This window comes from Amyelois transitella, chromosome 7, assembly GCF_032362555.1.
Source record: "Amyelois transitella isolate CPQ chromosome 7, ilAmyTran1.1, whole genome shotgun sequence".
Lineage (NCBI taxonomy): Eukaryota > Metazoa > Arthropoda > Insecta > Lepidoptera > Pyralidae > Amyelois > Amyelois transitella.
Genome location: NC_083510.1, coordinates 11008014 through 11028191, shown reverse-complemented (window position 1 = coordinate 11028191; position 20178 = coordinate 11008014). Strand labels below are relative to the sequence as shown.

General features: G+C 36.6%; 1 protein-coding gene across 1 annotated transcript; it reads right to left on the bottom strand.

Annotated features, from left to right (window-relative positions):
- Positions 1-313: 313 nt before the first annotated feature.
- Positions 314-19114, bottom strand: LOC106130155 (uncharacterized). The gene is made up of 10 exons (XM_060945326.1): positions 19105-19114; positions 14764-14965; positions 7705-7843; positions 5926-6042; positions 4278-4526; positions 2988-3092; positions 1700-1930; positions 1247-1406; positions 638-777; positions 314-454 (listed from the first exon to the last, which is right to left on the bottom strand). The coding sequence occupies exons 1-10, from the start codon at positions 19112-19114 to the stop codon at positions 314-316; spliced, it is 1494 nt and encodes a 497-aa protein (XP_060801309.1).
- Positions 19115-20178: the final 1064 nt, after the last annotated feature.

Here is a 20178-nt window from a genome sequence, read left to right as displayed (position 1 = left end):
CGACTTTTTAGAATTGAGCTTTTTCATAATACCTTAAAATTACGCTAAAATTAAATTTACAACATTTACAATTCAAAATTTCTTACGTAATACACAGTCAATTATATATACGATATAATCTTAACTCGTCTATACAAAGAATGATCTTTGGGTCTACGACACAACTATGTTTTATGATACAATTCGATGACTCTTCTTACACTCTACTATTCACATGAAAATCTTGGTACGGACGATAGCGGTGATCAATCGTTGGATATGTGTTGCGACTCGTCGTGTGACTCGTCGGCTGCCAAATGGCGGGGTCGCAGGTTCAGATGACGGGCAGGAGCGGGCTTGGCGACCTCGGTGGCCGGCGCACGCCGCTGCCCCACGACTCGGCCATCAAATCCTCGTCTCCCTGCACACGCGCACTCGACATACTCTCAGCATCACAGTCCTCAACTTCCCAACTCTGAGATCGAGATTTTGCATCATTTAACTTATAGGTAGCTATAGGATCGCTAAGAGCCACGGAAGGGGTAATTCCATGCAATTGATACCTGATCTACTCGCGATACTAGGGGTACGTGCGGGGCTGTGCGTGTTATATAACCACGTATTACGGTGTCAACACTTACATATAAGAGGTAATTACCATCATCGTGTGAGGCGTTGGTGGGCCAGGCGGGGCTGGGACCGAAGGGGCCGGTGGGGCCATGGGCGGCGGTGGTGCCGGAGGGGGCTCTGGAGATGCGGCTGCTGGTGAGAATGACGACGGCGCTAGAGGCGACTGAGCTGAAAATATTATGGAGTTTAAAATTTTCTACGGTAGCATTGTTAAAGGAGGAAATAGTGTGCTAAATAAAGAAGTTTGTTTAAAGATAATGATGAAGTAGCGCAAGGAATTGAAAATGAAAGCACTTAAAAGTTAGAAATCTAGTAAAGCTGTATTTTAAGAAGATAACAGTATCATCAAGAGACTTTCAATTAATTAGGTTATGTATGTATGTAGTTTATTTATTACACACTAACATTTGTTAAGTATGCTGCCCACCCGATTCCAGAACTTTACCTTTCACTACCCAAAAGTTGGCTGAAAGAGATTTCTTAGCGATAAGTCCGTCTTTGCTCAACATATTCTTAATGTATGTTTCTACTACATATGTATTTTTTTAAGGACAATAAAGATACTCTGTTAGTGTATTGTATTTGTAAATCTGTATTTTATTTTCCCAGTTATTGCAAACCTGTTAATGCTACTTACCAGCCGCCGTCAATGCCAAAACAAATTGGCTCCAATGCACACAACACCCGCAGCACAGTTGCAGAGCTGCCCGCCGTAACGCGCGGTGTAACGCCATGAACAGCAGTGGATTCACCGCGGCGTGGACGTATGAGATATGAAGAGTGATTTGGAAGTACATCTGTTGGAAGAACGTCATCATTATCAAACTTATTCTCAGCGTGGAGATAATTTTCATCTTAATTTGATTCACAAGAAAGATTTTTCTTAATATTATCTACAATGTTCATCTGTTGTGGTTGATATATTAATTCATTGAAAGCAGTGGTAGTTTCTTTGGTGTCTGACAAACATTTATTGTGTCTTGAATTCTGTCATTTAATAAAAAAATCCTGGCTTAACTTTCACTAATTCTAAGTCTATGGGCTTGCAATGTCACTAGCTATACAACGAAAGAATTTGACTCATACAAACCTCATAAGCTATATGCGACGTCAGAGCTGGGTGATGTAGCAATGTTATAATAAATAATGGTCCCCAAAAGAGAACATAGGCTGCTGTGATGACCAGGAACATCCTGACCCTCCTGACTCCCTCTCGTTCCACTCTGGCCAAATATCCTCGCAGCCGGCGACCGCCTCCGAGCGGCAAGTTACCGCTACCACTTGGACGACTATGGCCATCTGATAATGCGCCATCTACAGTCTAAAATGTAAAACAATGTATTAGTACAACGATGTAAACTGTTTCCACCAAGATATGCTTGAAATCAGTGATGAGAGGGGAAAAACAGGTATGAAAAAGTCATTTACACCATTTGACATTGAATCTTCAGAATAGAAAGAAAAGTCAGACTTAGTCAATTCAATAGATAACATTGTCATTCTTTGTAATAATAGAAAGACATTTCTGAAAGATACAAGTAATATTTCAAACAATTAGCTTCAGGTAACAAATGGTCAAGAATCCAACAGAATAATCTTCTCAATTATATTTTGGGATAATATAAGTACACTGTGGCATTACTTGGTGGACAGATTATACCGTAGATAAACGTTAAAGGTTTAAAAAGGACATAGAAAAAATAATAAAATTAAGATTCAAAGTTTTATATTGTGGTATTTAGTTGAGGTTTTTATTGTAAAAAAGGGAGAAAAGGGAACGTCTACAGTTTATTTATTGGTTTTCTTTAGAAGCTTGAAAGTTTAGGGATGATATTGAAATGAGTGAAACAAATTTAGAAGCCCAAATGAAGTGACATTACTACATAAAATGTTCAGGAAAGGTGATAGGCTAACATGCACTAAAATACTATATCATTACTATTTTACAAACACTTAATAATATGCCAACATTCACGATTTTAAATTGCAAAATATTGTTTGTAAATAGAAAATCTGATTGTAAATTTCTTAGCTACAGAATATATTCAAACACGGTAACAAGAAATTCAAAGACTCAGTTAAACACATAAATTCTCATGCTGTCTTTAAAGAACCAATAATAACAGAAGTTTTGAATAATTACCACTTACTTTGCAAATGTTTGTTTTGTTTTGATTTCTCGCATGTGTTTAAATAATTAATTTTAAGTTGATTGAATTAGATTAAAACAACTCAATTAAAGTAAGCTAATTAATGTATCGATCAGATTGATCTTTTAAAAACAAGCATAATGATTTATTACACAAGTTATTTGGTAATTTATAATATGTTGATGTTGACACATTATTTGGCATTCTAACATAACATGCAATACTTACCCTGGGTCCAACGCTGTTGGGCAGAGAGTCCATTCGCCTGTTGTCACCTGCCATGCTCACAAGGGTTGTCACTAAACCTGCTACTCGAACTGCTTCTACGTTAGCCTGCATGCGGTAAGATTTAAATTATCGACACCCCTAGAGCGATTTCGATGGTCTGGCACTGATAATTCTGCAGTCAATTTTCACGATGGTTGAGCTATTTTTGTTTAAACAGAGATTTTTGATGATTTACGTGATCTAAATGAACACACAAATGATAGAGCAGAGCTAGCTGTTAATGATTATATTATAACTTTAAACATAATTACTTATCTTCAGGACTTGACTGCTAAGCACATTGAATAAATAGTTAGTAGCCCAACCATTCAAACTACACAATCGAGTAGCGTTACCAATTATGTTTTAGAAATTGCAAATGTTAACATTTACGATGACATCCGAAAATTTAAATCTTATACAATCGCACGGATTGGCCCTTAGCCAACGTGAACCGTATGCACAACACAGCCCCAAATAATGTGGATGAATTTGAAGTCCGACGATTTCGGACACTATTTGCGTCGTGTTTCGTAATTTTAATGCACTATGCACCGTCTCATTCATGTCTACGTTATCAATGGGTATTTCACTGTGTGTAGCATTGATTAATTACAAAATGTTTTTCAAGACCTTTTCATTTTGTGATGTTTTGTAATGGCAGTTTGATCCATGTCTTTTTTGTGACAACCAACGTAAAATCTAAGTTCTTAGGGTTATTTCTTTCATTTTTATCACAGTAAAGTACCCGGGTTCATTTAAAGCGGTGAATGGTACTAATGTGACTGCGATTAATCAACAAATGATCATGGAGAGATTTGATCCCAATGAAGATGAGAGTGAAGCAAATGTTGACAAAGCGTTGTTTATATCGTTACTTATAGATAGGCCTTGAATTATTTGTAACGATGCGATGTGTTTATTATTTAACGTAATAGTCAATTTGTTTAGACTTTGTCCAAATATATCTTTGACTAATTAACTGTAGTCATAAGTGCTTATTTATACGTCGCATAGGTAGTCTAATTTAGTAAAAGTTACAAAATTTTTATAAGTTGAACGCTGCTTTAGATAGGAATATTTATCAGAAAGCCCAATTTCTTGTGACTTAACACAATATACTTGTAATAACACTTTTTTCAACTAGGCCTATCTATAGACATCGACAGTATACTATTTACGCAAACCTCTCCATGCCATTTGATATAAAAATACAGATATTGACTTAAATCTATAGAACATCGAACATACCTTGGTCAAATCTCGGTGAAGTTTCTTCAAATGGAATAACGTGAGACCGACGCATACCGCATTGACGCCGATCCATAAAGCGTTGAGGACGTAATGTCTGAATGGTCCCCTGACGAGGGGACATGATGGAGAAGGCCCATAAGACCCATAGGAGCCGGCACTGGCCGCTAAAGCCCCGGACAGGAATGTAGGTCCAAGGTTGATCGTGATCGATGCGAACCATATCATAAATGTACCGAATAGGACACACTGTAACAATACAATTTGCGTGGCTATCAAATGTGTATTATTTGGTGAATTAATGTAACTGTTTCATTGAAAAAGTGATATTTTATGTGTTTTGTCTGAAATCAATATCATCTTGATCATTACAGAAGGTCCTTTGTCAGTTTGTTTAACAAAAAAGCAGTTTTTTGATGCAACACAGTCATTATCCATATTTTTCGGAATGGCATAGAATTAAACTAAAATCTGAGTGATTTGATGCCAAATGAAAATTAATAAATACAAAGGTATTTTTATACTACATTCCAGACAAATAATAACAAAAAATATATTTATAATGAAGTGTTACATAGAAATCCTTTGTAGGTTTATAAAACCATTTCGGTGCTATGAGGCAATATAATAAAACACATAGCTTACATCACAATACCCAGATACATACGTGAGAAAAATATAATGCTTCATTTACAGTCGGGTGGAAAGACTTGTATCCACAGATATAGTATCTAGCTAGATACCGCATCGGTATAAAAACCTGCTTCTTTTACTGAGAAGTCACTAAAGGTAGTTTATTCCTTTAATCGAATTAATTTTTCCTTTCGTTTGATAGTGAATTTTACAGAAGCATACAGCGCCAATGTTACATGTTTATATATGCTTCCGTTTATCCTACTAATATTATAAATGCGAAAGTTTGTGAGTATGTCAGTATGGATGTTTGTTACTCTTTCACGCAAAAACTACTGAACCGATTACTATGAAATGTGGTATGTAGATAGCTGAAGACCCAAAATAAAATACATTTTTTTTTTATCCCGGAGTTCCCGTGGAATTGATTCCACCCGTACGAAGTCGCGGGTGGCCTCTAGTTATTATATTATATACATACATTTGAAGATCGAACGGATAAGGTTATAACACAAAAAGGGTGATTGTGATATGAAAATGTCAAGTCTAAAGAATATTTTCATACTTTCATTGTTAAGCGTTGCTCGTGCGATGAGAGACACATTGTAAGGAATACACATTCGGGAAACCGGATGTCTAACCATGATCAAACCAAGGAAGCCTAAGATGCAGTTGAAAAGTGGTTGATTCATGTAAAATCGTGACAATCAAGGATGACAAAAGATACCATTAACCGAATTGTTTCAGAAAAAGGTTAGTTAATCACAATTTTTTTAATATTATTAAGCCAAACAGCTGAACGTTACCTATCAGTCTTTTTAAGACTGTTGGCTCTGTCTACCCCGCAAGGGTTATATACCCCGCAAGGCGTGATTATATGTATGTATGTATGTTTAAGAATATAATAGTGTGAAAATAAGATGATTGTTGCATCCATTGTAGACATGCCAAGAAAAAGAATATGCGAGGTCTAACTTGATCTATGTCCGTGCGTCAATTCCTTACACTATCTCACCTGCGGGCTATCCATCAGTAACGGGGCAGATAAATCAGCTTGTTCCTCCTCATTTTCCGGGAATATAGGACTGTCGTTCAGTACTGTCGTGAGCATGTTCACTGTCGACACTGTTACCTGTAATTGTATATTAAGTTATATGTTTGTCGATTGTGGCTCAGTTTATTAGGAAGTGGGAGTGACATCATCAATATTAAAACCTATGCACTATTTTTTTAAATGCGCATTCTTCCTACTATTTAGTTAGATTTAAGAGATCCATATTTGTAAATTTGACATACATACATATAATCACGTTTACGCTTTTGTAGGATGGACAGAGCCATCAGACGTAAAAAGACTTATAGGCCACGTTCAGCTGTTTGGCTTAATAATTTGGCTTGAGATTAAAATAGTGACAGGTTGCTAGCCCATCGCCTAAGCGAATAATCTCAAGTATATAATCCTATCCCTTAGTCGCCTTTTACGACATCCATGGGAACGAGATGGAGTGGTCCTAGTCTTTTTTTTATTAGTGCTGGGAACCACGCGGCACTTGATTGACCATTTCAAAAGGACTGGAAAGTATTCATATTAAAATAGTGTCAAATTGCTAACCTATCGCCCTTCTTGCCCAAATTCCTAACTTGGGAGTATAATCCCAAGTTGGATCTATCTTTTTTTTATTTCTGTTTTGGGTTAAATCCAAATTGAAGAAAGTACTAATTTCTTTATCTTTAACATTTATAGGGAAACGAGCTGTCCCGGCAAATGTTTTTTTGCCATATAAATAATTTTTAAGTAATTTCTAGTTTAAAAAAATGTTAATGGTGGACAACCATTATCTACTATACTAAGGGGTAGAAAAATAGATGTTGGTTTTCGACCTACTCAATATGCTCACAAAATTTCATGAGAATCGATCAAGCCGTTTCGGAGGATAACGGGAACGAACATTGTGACATGAAAATTTTATATATAAGAAGAACCTTAGTCATCTTTTCCGGAAAAAGTGTGGTCCTTTTTTTTCATTCGTGCCGGGAACCACACGGCAGACAACAGCCCAATCCAGCAAACATTCTTAAAACTCAAGTAAGAGTTAGTAAAATGATGCCCATTAAATTTACATTTCTTATTTATGGATCATAAATTCAGTTTTTCCATGCAATTTTACAATGAAACTCTTTGAGAACAGCTTAGAAATATGCATAACGTTCTCGGCTTAAGAATCCATCAGAGCTTAAAGTTAAGTTTCCGTATACGATATATCATTTTGCAAAAGCCCTCCTTTTCATGATTTTTGATATATTACAATTTCTATTGGAACTTTTCACAGTCAATGCAATGGATTTCAATACAATGTTTTGTTAGAATAGAACCACTTCATCTCTTTCCCATGGATTTCGTAAAAGGCGACTGAGGGATAGGCTTCTAAACTTGGGTTTTTTCATTTAGACGATGGGCTAGCTACCTGTCCCTATTTGAATTTCAATTCTATCATTAAGTTTAACAGCTGAACGTGGCCTTACAAATTTTCAAGAATGTTGGCTCTGTCTACCCCGCAATGGATATAGACGTGACTATATGTATGCATGTTTGTTAATTTTATTCGATTGTTAGTAGGTATGTAGAATATGCCTACGAGTATGTGATATCAGAAGTGCTGTCAATTTTTAAAGTTCCAGTCATCATTATGACAGATCTATGATTTATTCATTCAAACGTGTTTATTCATAACAATGTTAGTGTAAAAAGTGTTTGATGTGAATTAATATAATTTAAATATATTTCATCACTTACTAGTAAAAGGAAAGCGGTCTCCACCAAGGAACATTTGTACACCGGCTGGCAGCGGAACACTGCGATACCCAACGGCAGTAGTATGGCTGCGCGGGCGCAGTCCACCACTGCCTGATGGAACAGCAGCCCGTGAGACCACCTGTGTAGAATAGAATAGAATAGAATAGAATATTTATTTGCGTAAGATTAAATTAAGGACGTCCTGGTAAAGGGTCAGGTCAAAAGTACCCGAAACCGCCGAGCTTGCATGAAGAGTTATGAATGTGGATGAAGCGAAGGAAGTATGCAGAGATCGTGGCAAGTGGAAAGAGATAGTCTCTGCCTACCCCTTCGGGAAAGAGGCGTGATTTTATGTATGTAAGATTAAATAATTAATTACCTAGTTATTAATACACGTTTTGATTTATAAAATTTATTTTAGACTAGCTGTCCCGGCAAACGTTGTTTTGACATATAAATAATTTTAAAGTAATTTCTAGTTAAAAAATCTGTTAAGAGTGGACAACCCTTATCACTAAGGGGTATGAGAAATAGATAATGGCCGATTCTCAGACCTACTTAATATACTAACAAAATTTCATGAGAATCGGTCAAGCCGTTTCTGAAGAGTACGGGAACGAACATTGTGACACGATAATTCTTTATATAAGATATGTATTTATCTATTAAAATATTATATTATTAATGGTCCTATTGTTTTTTTTATTGGAACCACACGGCACCAATAAAAAAAACAATAGGACCACTCCATCTCGTTCCCATAGATGTTGTTAAAGGCGACTAAGGGATATGCTTACAAACTTGGGATTCTTTCAGGCGACGGGCTAACATCGTGTCTTCTATTTTCTTCAGTAAGCCAAATTGCTCAATGTGGTCTATCAGTCTTTTCAAGACCGTTGGCTCTGTCTACCCCGCAAGGGATATAGACGTGTTATGTATGTATGTACCTTATACCTTTACCCGGGCGTGTAATAAAGGTGTCCAATTTGCCACCCAATCAAATTACGAAAATACTAGTGATGGCTCGGGGAGATTAGATCTGCCCTTTAAAAGGACGAGATAGAAGCGCTTCTATTGTGCTACATAGTTGAATGTACTCTTTAGTTAAGTGAAAGCATAAACCATTTTTAATTCACGATATAAACATTTTAGAAGCACTGACAACACTATAGGAAGCCTGGAAAATTTCACCTATGAGTAAATGCGTGTTATGACTAGACATACATATTATCTCGTCTATATCCCTTGCCAGGTAGACAGAACCAATAGTTTTGAAAAGACCGAAAGGCCACGTTCAGCTGTATTGCTTTATAATGGAATTGAGATTCAAATAGGGACAGACCGCTATCCCATCGCCTACGGGAAACATTCCAAGTTTATAAGCCTATCCCTTAGTCGCCTTTTACGACATCCATGGGAAAGAGATGGAGTGATTCTATTCTTTAATGCCGGAAACCACACCAGACATAAAATATCAAATAAACAAAAATACAAATAACTCCACTTTCTAATTCTATAATGGACAGATTATCTTTTCCTGGCAGCTATAAATTATAACAACTTCAGAAATAAAACCGAAATAGAGAAACAAAAAGAATGGAATTTTATTCGAGCGCCCATTTCTACAAAGAAAACGTTGAGAGGCTCTCTGTATAAGATATGTATAGAACCACAGAGCAAGTCCGCCGGGGTTGGCTGAGGGCGGGGCCGGCGTGACGTGCTGTGCTCTGTGCACAAGCCGAATATAGAACCAAGATCAATGTAACTTTATTTAGACGATGTAAGTGGGTCTGACACCTACATAAGTTATATTCGGGTTGTGTTTGGTAAAATTCCTTTTTTTATTATTATTAGCTATATTGTCCAATTTATTTTCGCCAACTTTTTAAGTCCAAGGGCATAAGTCTTTAATTGTAAGTAAGTATGGTTATATTGTTCATTCATCGTCATCCTGGTGTTTGAATCCATCCTTTTTGGAAGCGTGATTAACCAATGACCGATTACTTCTATGAGGAGTCTAAGATCGGAAGTGGTAAGGGAAAAATAAACATTATAATCACGTCTTTATCCCTTGCGGGTAGACAGAGCACACAATCTATAAAAGACTGAAAGGCCACGTTCAGCTGTATGGCTCAATGATGGAATTGAGATTCAAATAGTGATAGGTTGCTATCCCATCGCCTACAAGAAGAACCAAAAGTTTATAAGCCTATCCCAAAGTCATCTTTTACAACATCCATGGAAAAAATATGGAGGGGTTCAATTCTTTAGTGCCGAGAACCATTTTGGATATAATATCTGTTAGATTGTAAGATGTATTGAATAAATGAATAGACGACAAGGCACTGAAAAAGAAATATAGCTCATAATTTATCAGACCGTTCTAACAAAAATATCCAGTTCATCTGGATAGTTCTTAAATTGTTATATGACAGTCGTTTGTTCTATAAATTTTAGGACGGCATAATGTTTCATACATACATACATACACAAAATCACGCCTCTTTCCCGGAGGGGTAGGCAGAGACAACATCTTTCCACCTGCCACGATATCATAGTTAGTTATAATTTTTCATTCTCGCATAATTAGCCGATATGAATTTTTATGTCTAAACCATTCGTCGGCAGATTTTTGTCGTCGAATTGTTCAATGTGGCGAGTCCTGTGGTCATTCATTCATTCATTCATCATTCTTGGGCCAAACTACCGTCAGACAACAATTTCAGGTTTATCCAGTCGAATTTCCAATTATTACAGGTATTATAGGTACAGTTATGGGGATACATAAATCCATACTAATATTATAAAGAGTAAAGTCTTCACAGATATAAACATAAAACATTTATTAATCAACTAGCTGTGCCCGCGACGTCGTCCGCGTGGAATAGTTATTTTGGGCATCATTGAAGCCCTCAAGGATGAATAATTTTCCCCGTTTTTTCACATGCTCCATTATTTCCTCGCTCCTAATAGTTACAGTGTTTATATAGCCTAAAGCCTTCCTCAATAAATAGTCTATTCAACACAAAATATTTTTTTAATTTGAACCTTGTTCCTGAGATTAGCGCGTTCAAACAAAAAAACAAACTTTTCAGCTTTATAATACTCGTATTAGTATAGATAATATTATGTTGACAAAATGAGATTATTACAATTTCCATACTATACTAATAATAAATCTGCCTAATTATAAAAAGTAAAGTCTTTTATTTTTAAAAGCCAAGGACCGATTTTAGCTATATTTGGTACAGTGGGCTACTTTTTTCTGGTAACTCCCACGGAAGTTAAAACCCACGCAATAGTTAATAAAAATAATATCTCCCCGTAAGTATTTAGAACCTCTTCTTTTCAAGTTACAAAAGGACTTCTCCAGGGGTTAAAAATCATTTAAGGCTCACTTAAACCCCGTCTCTTACGCAAGGACGACGCGACGCCATTTGATTGATAAATTGTGCGTCAATAAATTTTATACGTTCTCTTTTAAGACGCACACTCTTGACAGGTTGAAAAATTATACACCATCTCTCATGACATTTGCCAAGAATTATATTTATGGTGAAGCTTGAGATACTTAGGGAAAGTTGATTGATTGTACTTCTACATTAAATATATAAGGTACATTTAGTTAAATGTATGGGTAATGAAAAATATATCTACCGTTTTCGTGTTTTTTGTCATATTGTCTTTTATTTAGGAGTAATCACGTAATAATCGTAAAAAAGAGATGGATGAACAGCGTAAAGGATAGTATGAGGAGAAAGGGAGTGACCAGTGAGATGGCAATTGACAGAAGTAATTGGAAAAAACTAACATATTGTGCCGACCCCACGTAGAAAGTGGGAAGAGGTTACGACAAAGAAGAAGAAGAATCGTACAATTCTCGTGTCACAATGTTCGTTCCCGTACTCCTCAGAAACGGCTTGACCGATTCTCATGAAATTTTGTGAGCATATTGAGTAGGTCTGAGAATCGGCCAACATCTATATTTCATACCCTTAGTGATAAGGGTTGTCCACCCTTTACATTTTTTTTAACTAGAAATCACTTAAAAATTGTTTATATGGCAAAACAACGTTTGCCGGGACAACTAGCTGTTGGCTCTGTCTACGACGCAAGAGAGACGCGATTATTATTATTGTTTGCACAGAAAATTAATGTTTTAACCAAACGTTTAATATTTTCAAACGGAGAAGTACTAAAAACAATCTTAATTATCTTTAGTATGTTTTACAGGACAAGTAAAGTTTTGTAACTATGAAAATTATTTCCGCACTTCCACAAAGCAAAGCCGACGCCATCTTTAATGCTCTGTGTGGAAACAATCATTTTTATCGTTGTACAGGGATCTCGAGAAAAGCCGGTTTTAATTAAGAGGGATTTGTGTATGTGTTTTCCTTTCCTTACTACTAGCTTTTGCCCGCGGCTCCGAACACGTGGATAGTACCCTATGCCTATGCCTTTATCCGTACTATATCCTACTAATATTATAAATGCGAAAGTTTGTGAGATTTTCTGTATGGATGTTTGTTTCTCTTTCACGCAAAAACTACTGACCCGATTACGATGAAAATTTGGTATGTAGGTGGCTGAAGACCCAGAATAACATTTTGACCCATAAAAAAATTTATCGCTAAACAATCCCTTCTAGCCCACCCATGGGTAATGAAAGGTTAAACATGGAACAATGTGGGTACATATATTAAACACAATTGTAATGTCCATAACATCGTTCCACCTATTGTATCAAACTGTCTATAACACATTATCTACGATTAACTACGTTGTATTGTTAGCCGACACGCCACTCAAACTGTCATCTATCGGTATTCACAAGTTAGGTGTGAACGGAGCCTTATGAAATATGCATTTTATGGCCGATAGTTGAGGATCATGTGTTGTCTATGACCTAACGTTTATTGGCTTTTGGGTTTATGGTTTGTGGATAGAAGATATAAATATTGTACAATGGGATAAGGTTTTACATTGAGATCGTTTAGAGCGTTGGTGGTCGAATCGGTAAGGCGCCTGGTTATAATGCGTGTGGCGATGAAAGGTTCACAGGTTCGAATCCCACCTCGGCCATGTACCAATGACTATTTTTGAAGTTATGTACATTAGTTTGAATACTAACCGATGTTCTTACGGTGAAGAACCCTGCACATTCAGGCAACTGGATGTGTAACCATGATTGATCCAATTCGGGTTAGGTAGGTTTACCTGCAAGGGTCAGATAGGAGTCACTTCGTGTAAAACCTGACTCACCCAATCCAGAATCCATGGTAAAAGGCATATCCCTTGCTCCTCTCCAGGGTTGGGAAGATGCAACCGGGACTGTCTGTCCGCATTGAGCTCGAATAGCATAGAACTCGCAATGATGCGAAGAACATTCAAAGACAATTTGTTCCGTAGATAATGTGAAGAAACAACAAACTAACTTACTTTCGCATTTATAATAAGTATAACTTGTAATATCTCTTTCTACTGTGACTGAGGAAATGAGCAAATTCCATTCTAATGCAACCACCAAAGCCCAGTATGATTCCTGTGTTAACAAAATCATAGAAACACAGGAGACGATTCTTTTGGTTTCCAGATTTTCCTCGTTACAAAGGCCACGGATTATACATATACCATTCAGGTTGTAAGAGGGACTTGCACCAAGAGTGCAGTAGGAGGATGTTAAGAAAATTTAATAATGTCCACTCTAGTTGAAACACAGATCTTATAGCACCTCTATGTCTGACGGCCACTCAAGCTCACTAACGGATATCCGATACGGCTCTTTGTACTACCACCGATCTATACTAAGGCTTATTTCACATTGAATGGTGATATATATTATATTAAATATACTATATAAAAATATATTGACATGCCAAAATCTTTAACTATGTAGGTTTTTCATTTTAACAACAATTTTCACAGTTCTATATATCCGACGGGGCGGAATATTCATAATGGACAAAAATGTTTTTTGTAAAATATTCGGATATAAATTTTCGCATTTTTTGGAAAAGGGATAAAATCCGTTAATGACTATTATGTTAAAATCTTGTTAATATTTTTACGAGATATTCAGTTATTCCCGTTTGCATAGATAAATTTCATGCCACACGAAAGTTTACTGTAAGGCGAGAGCACCATACTCTTCTAGTGATCAGGCTGGTATAACCTGAAGATTGGTAGAACTATGGGTGGTTGTGATATAACGCTTCTTGCTCAATAAAACTCCAAAACTTTTTCATGAAGCCGGCAGCGCCATGGGTTAATTGAAGAATGGACCACTAACCTGATCAGCTTCTTCAAATTCAAAAAAAAATTCAAAATTCAAAATTTTTATTCATTATTATAGGATACTTCATATCGCTTAATAATTGTCAAAACGTATGGTTTAACAACATTGGTTGACGTCAAATAAATTACTTAAAACCAAGTTTACTGCCGCTTCCAAGGCGTCAGTGCAGAAGAAACGGTAACAAACTGCACTGCAGCATTTTCTTCAACAACGTCAACTTAATATCAATTAAACTTAGAATAGAATGTGGACGATAACTTCTTGCTCAGTATAACGGTCAAGAGAGCCAAATTTTCGGACATGTCGAGTCCGGACAATGCTAGCTGTAGAACTACTACTTCGCCCCTTGGCGGGCAACCGCATGTGATTTAAAATGGATGTTTGTTGCTAATACCAATCGAATCACAAGATTAAATGTCCGACAAAAACGCTACACACTAATTATTAAGACAATAAAGATCTAGAGGAAAATTCTGCTCAAAAGTGGCGTGTGGTTCCCGGCACCAATAGAAAAAAGAATAGAACCAGTCCGTCTCTTTTCCTTTCCCCATGGATGTCGTAAAAGGCGACTAAGGGATAGGCTTGTAAACTTGGGACTCTTCTTTTAGGCGACGGGCTAGCAACCTGCCACTATATGAATCTCAATTCTATCATTTAGTGACAAACAGCTGATCGTGGCCTATCAGTCATAACAAGACTGTTAGCTCTGTCTACCCCGCAAGGGTAAGACGTGATTACGACGTATATCAACGAAAAACACCAACCTTCTTAGCTGCTTCTTGCTCAGTATGACCGTCATGAGGGCCAAGTTGGCGGACATGCCCAGTCCGGACAGTGCTAGCAGGGCGGCGGCGCTGGCGGCGCCTCCTGGCGGACAATGCCGAGTGTTGTTCAGTATGGACGAGTTGCTGGCGCCGGCGGAGCCGAAGCGGAGATTCGCCCCGATCATGGCGACCGCAGAACCTGCTGGGAAATTGAACTTGTGTTTTAGAGATTCGCTGTTATTTTTGCGTTTATTTCGTGCTTATTTTTTTTTTAAATCTTACATGCTTACACCATCTTACTTTTTTCTCTTCGTATCATATATGTTATTGTAGCATCAATTGTTAACATTAAGATGATCACATTTTACAATATTATTGTTTTGCTGACATCAAACATAACTTAAGTTCAATCTAAAATTATTTAATAATATTAAAAAATAAAAAAAAAATCTATTCTAAATTAAAGACTATAATTAATATGTCCCATGCATCATGATCCCGATGTATCATAAAAAAGTTATTTAATCAAAATTTAGATATTTAACACTATATTTTGGAATTGCGTGTTTCGAGAATATGGTAAAAATATTGTTTAATATGTGCCATGTGGTTCCCGGCACCAATAGAAAATTAAAAATAATAATAGGACCACTCCATCTCGTTCCCATGGATGTCGTAAAAGGCGACTAAGGGATTTGCTTATAAACTTGAATCTCAATTCTATCATCAAGCCAAACAGCTGATCGTGGCCTTTCAGTCTTTTCAAGACTGTTGGCTCCGTCTACCCCGCAAGGGATATAGACGTGATGATATGTATGTATGTATGATGTAAAAATATTTTATTAACGTATTAAATGACGTTTAAATAAAACTTCTTAAAATTTCGAGGCTGAAAATACAATGATCGGAAAAACGCTATAATAGATGGGACAACTTCATTCAATAACGTTGAATGGATCTGAAAAAATTAGCATTTCTGTTCATTAGGGTGGACTTAATAGCCCGGGTCGAACAAAAACAGATTTGGCTTGGGGTGACGCGACGTACTGGAGTCAATATTCCAAGTGTTTTGGCGAGACTTCGCGTCTAGCTAGAGAAGTTAATGACTGTGAATAGAATATAAAGATTAGGGTACTCCTGGGGCTCAGCTTGCGCTTAACTAAATATAACATATAATCACGTCTATATTTCTTATGTATGCTGCCCACCCGGTTCCAGGATTTTACCTTTCACTACCCAAAGGTTGGCTGGAAGAGATTGCTTAGCGATAAGTCCGCCTTTGCTCAACATGTTTTTTTTTTTTTTTTTTTTTTTTTTATTTTAACAGGAAAACTTACAGTAAAATTAATGTAAATTACTAAAATATTAAATTAACTTAAACACAGTTATACAGTTTTCGCATATTACTCTTAAATGCTTGCTTGAAAATATGTCTTATGTTTATACCTACCAGTACAATACTGTGATGTTTTTATACTATAATTTATAAAACTAACTATGTTCGGAAACTCGGTCAAACCAGCTTTTACATAATGAATTTTTGAATTTATTAGTATTGGAAAAGAACAAATCTAAATCCAAATCAAAATTAATTTTAATTTTATTGAAAGCAAGAGAAGCTCGGAGAAAAAAAGAGTTTTTTCTATATTTAGTGGCACAGCGTGAAGTGGAAAGAATAATAGGTTGGCGCAAATTTCTATTAGGGACTCTAATATTAATTTTCGAAAGAAGATGGGGAGAATCAACTTTAGACTGAGCAATTTTGTTCATTATTATGTTCATAATGTATGTTTCTACTACGTATGTATTTTTTATGGGCAATAAAGATAATTTGTATTGTATTGTATTGTATATCCCCTGAGGGTTAGACAGAGCCAACAGTCACCGAAAGGCTGAAAGGCCACGTTCAGCTGCCCGGCCTTATGAGAGAATTGAGATTCAAATAGTAACAGGTTTAGAGGAATCCCAAGAATATAGGCCCATCCCTTAGTAGCCTTTTACGACATTCATAGAAAACAGGTGTTTTGGCGAGACGAGAATATAAAGATTAGGGTACGCCTGGGGCTCCGCTTGCGTTTAACTAAACATCACATATAATCACGTCTATATCCCCTGAGGGTTAGACAGAGCCAACAGTCACCGAAAGGCTGAAAGGCCACGTTCAGCTGCCCGGCCTTATGAGAGAATTGAGATTCAAATAGTAACAGGTTAAGAGGAATCCCAAGTATATAAGCCCATCTCTTAGTCGCCTTTTACGACATTCATAGAAAACAAGTGTTTTGGCGAGACGAGAATATAAAGATTAGGGTACGCCTGGGGCTCCGCTTGCGTTTAACTAAACATCACATATAATCACGTCTCTATCCCCTGCGGGTGAGGTAGAGCTAACAGTCACCGAAATAATAAAAGGCCATGCTCAGCTGCCCGGTCTAATATAGAATTGAAATTGAAATAGTGACAGGTTGCTATACTATCGGCTAAAAGAGGAATTCCAAGTATATATAACCTATCCCTTAGTCGCCTTTTACAACATCCATAGGAAAGTTACGGAATGGTCCTATTCTTTTTTTAATAGTGCCGGGAACCACACGGCACCATATTATAGGAAGATAAATCAAACTCCTACTAAATTACTTTAATCACTTCCTTCACTTGAAGCATCAAATTGTGTCCTTATTTATTTAATTATCAGCGGAGTTATGACTTATTTCAATCTACAAAGTTAGTAAGTCAGAGATCCCCCCCCCCCCCTATCAGTGATAAAGTTTGCCAATTACACTGGATGAGTTTTCTTGATTTATATGCCAAACTTTCGACGTGTACTTAAGTGTTAAGGTACGATTCCATTACTGCGTACAGCCGTACCGTGTGGTTCCAGGCACCAATACAAAAAAAGAATAGGACCACTCCATCTCTTTCCCATGGATGTCGTAAAAGGCGAATAAGAGATAGGCTTACAAACTTGGGATTCTTTTTTAGGCGATGGGCTAGCAACCTGCCACTATTTGAATCACAATTCTATCACTAAGCTAAATAGCTGAACGTGGCCATTCAGTCTTTTCAAGACTGTTGGCTCTGTCTACCCCGCAAGGGATATAGACGTGACCATATGTATGTACTGCGTACAGCCACGCTTATCTTTGCCTCGCATGAACGAAAGTGTAACGAGGATTCTCCTACATTTTTCCAGGTAGTGTAATGCCGTCTGGTTTCCGCCACTTTAGAGTAGGACCATTCGTTATCTTTCCCACATGTCTGTATAAAGTGACTAAGGCAGCTAATAAATTTGGGATTTTTCTGGTAGGCGATGGGCTAGTAAACTGTCACTTTTTGAATCTTAGTTCCATCGTTAGGTCATACAGCTGAACGTGGCCTTTCAGTCTTTTCAGGACTGTTGGTCTGCGTCGCAAGGAAGAGAGAGTAGAGACGTGTATGTTGTTGCATATTTGGCAAATGTCTGTCTCTTATCAATAATGTGGTTTTGTTTTATTTATAACTGACGGCTAAAGGGCCAGCGTCTGTTTCAAATTTGCACGGGAATAGTATGTACTTTTGTTAGGTAATAGGTACTTTTTAAATACCTAATTACATACCCGTAAAGTCCCAATTATATGAATATAAACATATATATCTTTTAAAATGTGTAATTATGTCTTTACCAAGGATAGAAAATGATGTCATAATGGAATTGTAGCTTTATGTGCTCTTAAGGTTTACAGGATGTTTCATAAAATTTGTGGTTTGATCTTGGAATATTGATAATATTTCTGTTTAGCTGTTGTTTTGGTTAAAATGTCTGTGTAACATAATTTTAATTGTCACCAAACTCACAATTACAGATAATTAAAAAAAATATGCCCACATAATTACACTAAGTTAGTACTAGTTAGTTAGTTACGTTACTACTACGTTAGTTAGTAATAGTTTCATGGTAATACCTAATATCAAAAGCAATTGCTATGAGTATTTAATGAATATTTAAAAATAATGACTCACTTAGCAATCGCCATACTGGTTTTGTATCAAAAGAAATGAAGCTGCACTAATGGATGCTGACTTGCACCTCTTTGAATACCATGGTAGATTACTTTGACCCCATTTCGCTTCATATTACTCAATATTCATATCATAAACTAGGTTATAATAGGTCAGAGAAAATTCTTTCGGTTTATTTAACGTTGGCAGCCGAATATAATAAACTTGAACTTTATATTCTTATGCAAACAGAATTTTAGATGGCATCTCATTGTCTAATCTCATAAAAATTTATATAGAAAAATATGCTTTGCTTTAAAATTAAAATATTATGCGATTAATTGTTATAAAAATAAATCAATTTACCTGCCGACATTTTTACGGACGTCCTTCTTCAATGAACGCTAGACATCGAATGCAATAAATCACTGCGACAGTCGATCAGCTGACCGCCATCCCCTCCACCGGCCCATTGCATTTTCTCACCGTTCACGTATTTTTGCACTGACATCACAAATAATCGTTTAAATTTCACTATTCCATTCTGAATTTACTACGCTTTCATTTTATCTGTAACAATGAAATATAAAATCAGACATTTTATACAATTTCTGTTGTAAGCGTTCGCTAAATTGAATTGCAACTGACATCTGGAATAAAATGAGAAAGAAGTTAGTAAATTGCTATTTGCTTTTCAATTTGAACTGAAAATAAAACATAGAGCACAACTAAGACGTAGAAATATATGGAAAACTAGAGGCCGCCCGCGACTTCGTCCGTATGAAAACCCTATCAATCCCGCGGGAACTCCGGGATAAAAAGTAGCCTATATGTTATTCTGGATCTTCAGCTACCTACATACCAAATTTCATCGTAATCGGTTCAGTAGTTCTTGCGTGAAAGAGTAACAAACATCCATACTGACATACTCAGAAACTTTCGCATTTATAATACTAGAGGCCGCCCGCGACTTCGTCCGCATGGAAACCCTATCAATCCCGCGGGAACTCTGGGATAAAAAGTAGCCTATGTGTTATTCTGGGTCTTCAGCTACCTACATACCAAATTTCATGGTAATCGGTTCAGTAGTTTTTGCGTGAAAGAGTAACAAACATCCATACATCCATACAAACTTTCGCCTTTATAATAGTAGTAGGATAGGATTAGTAAGTAGAATTCTTATGACACACTGGCTGTAGAACAAAACTTTGCCGAATCGATTCGCATAGAGTTTTTTCTGGGTTCATTCGTTCTCATTCTGCTTTATTTATTTATGGTAGGTATCTTTACCTTGACGGTGATTTCTAAGAAAACAGCATTCTAATCAAGATGTTTTACCTAAAATATCTCTTTTTTTTAAATCTATAGTCGTATTCTTCACAATAATAAAAAAGACTCATTATTTAATCTTACATACATACACATCATGACTTCTATATC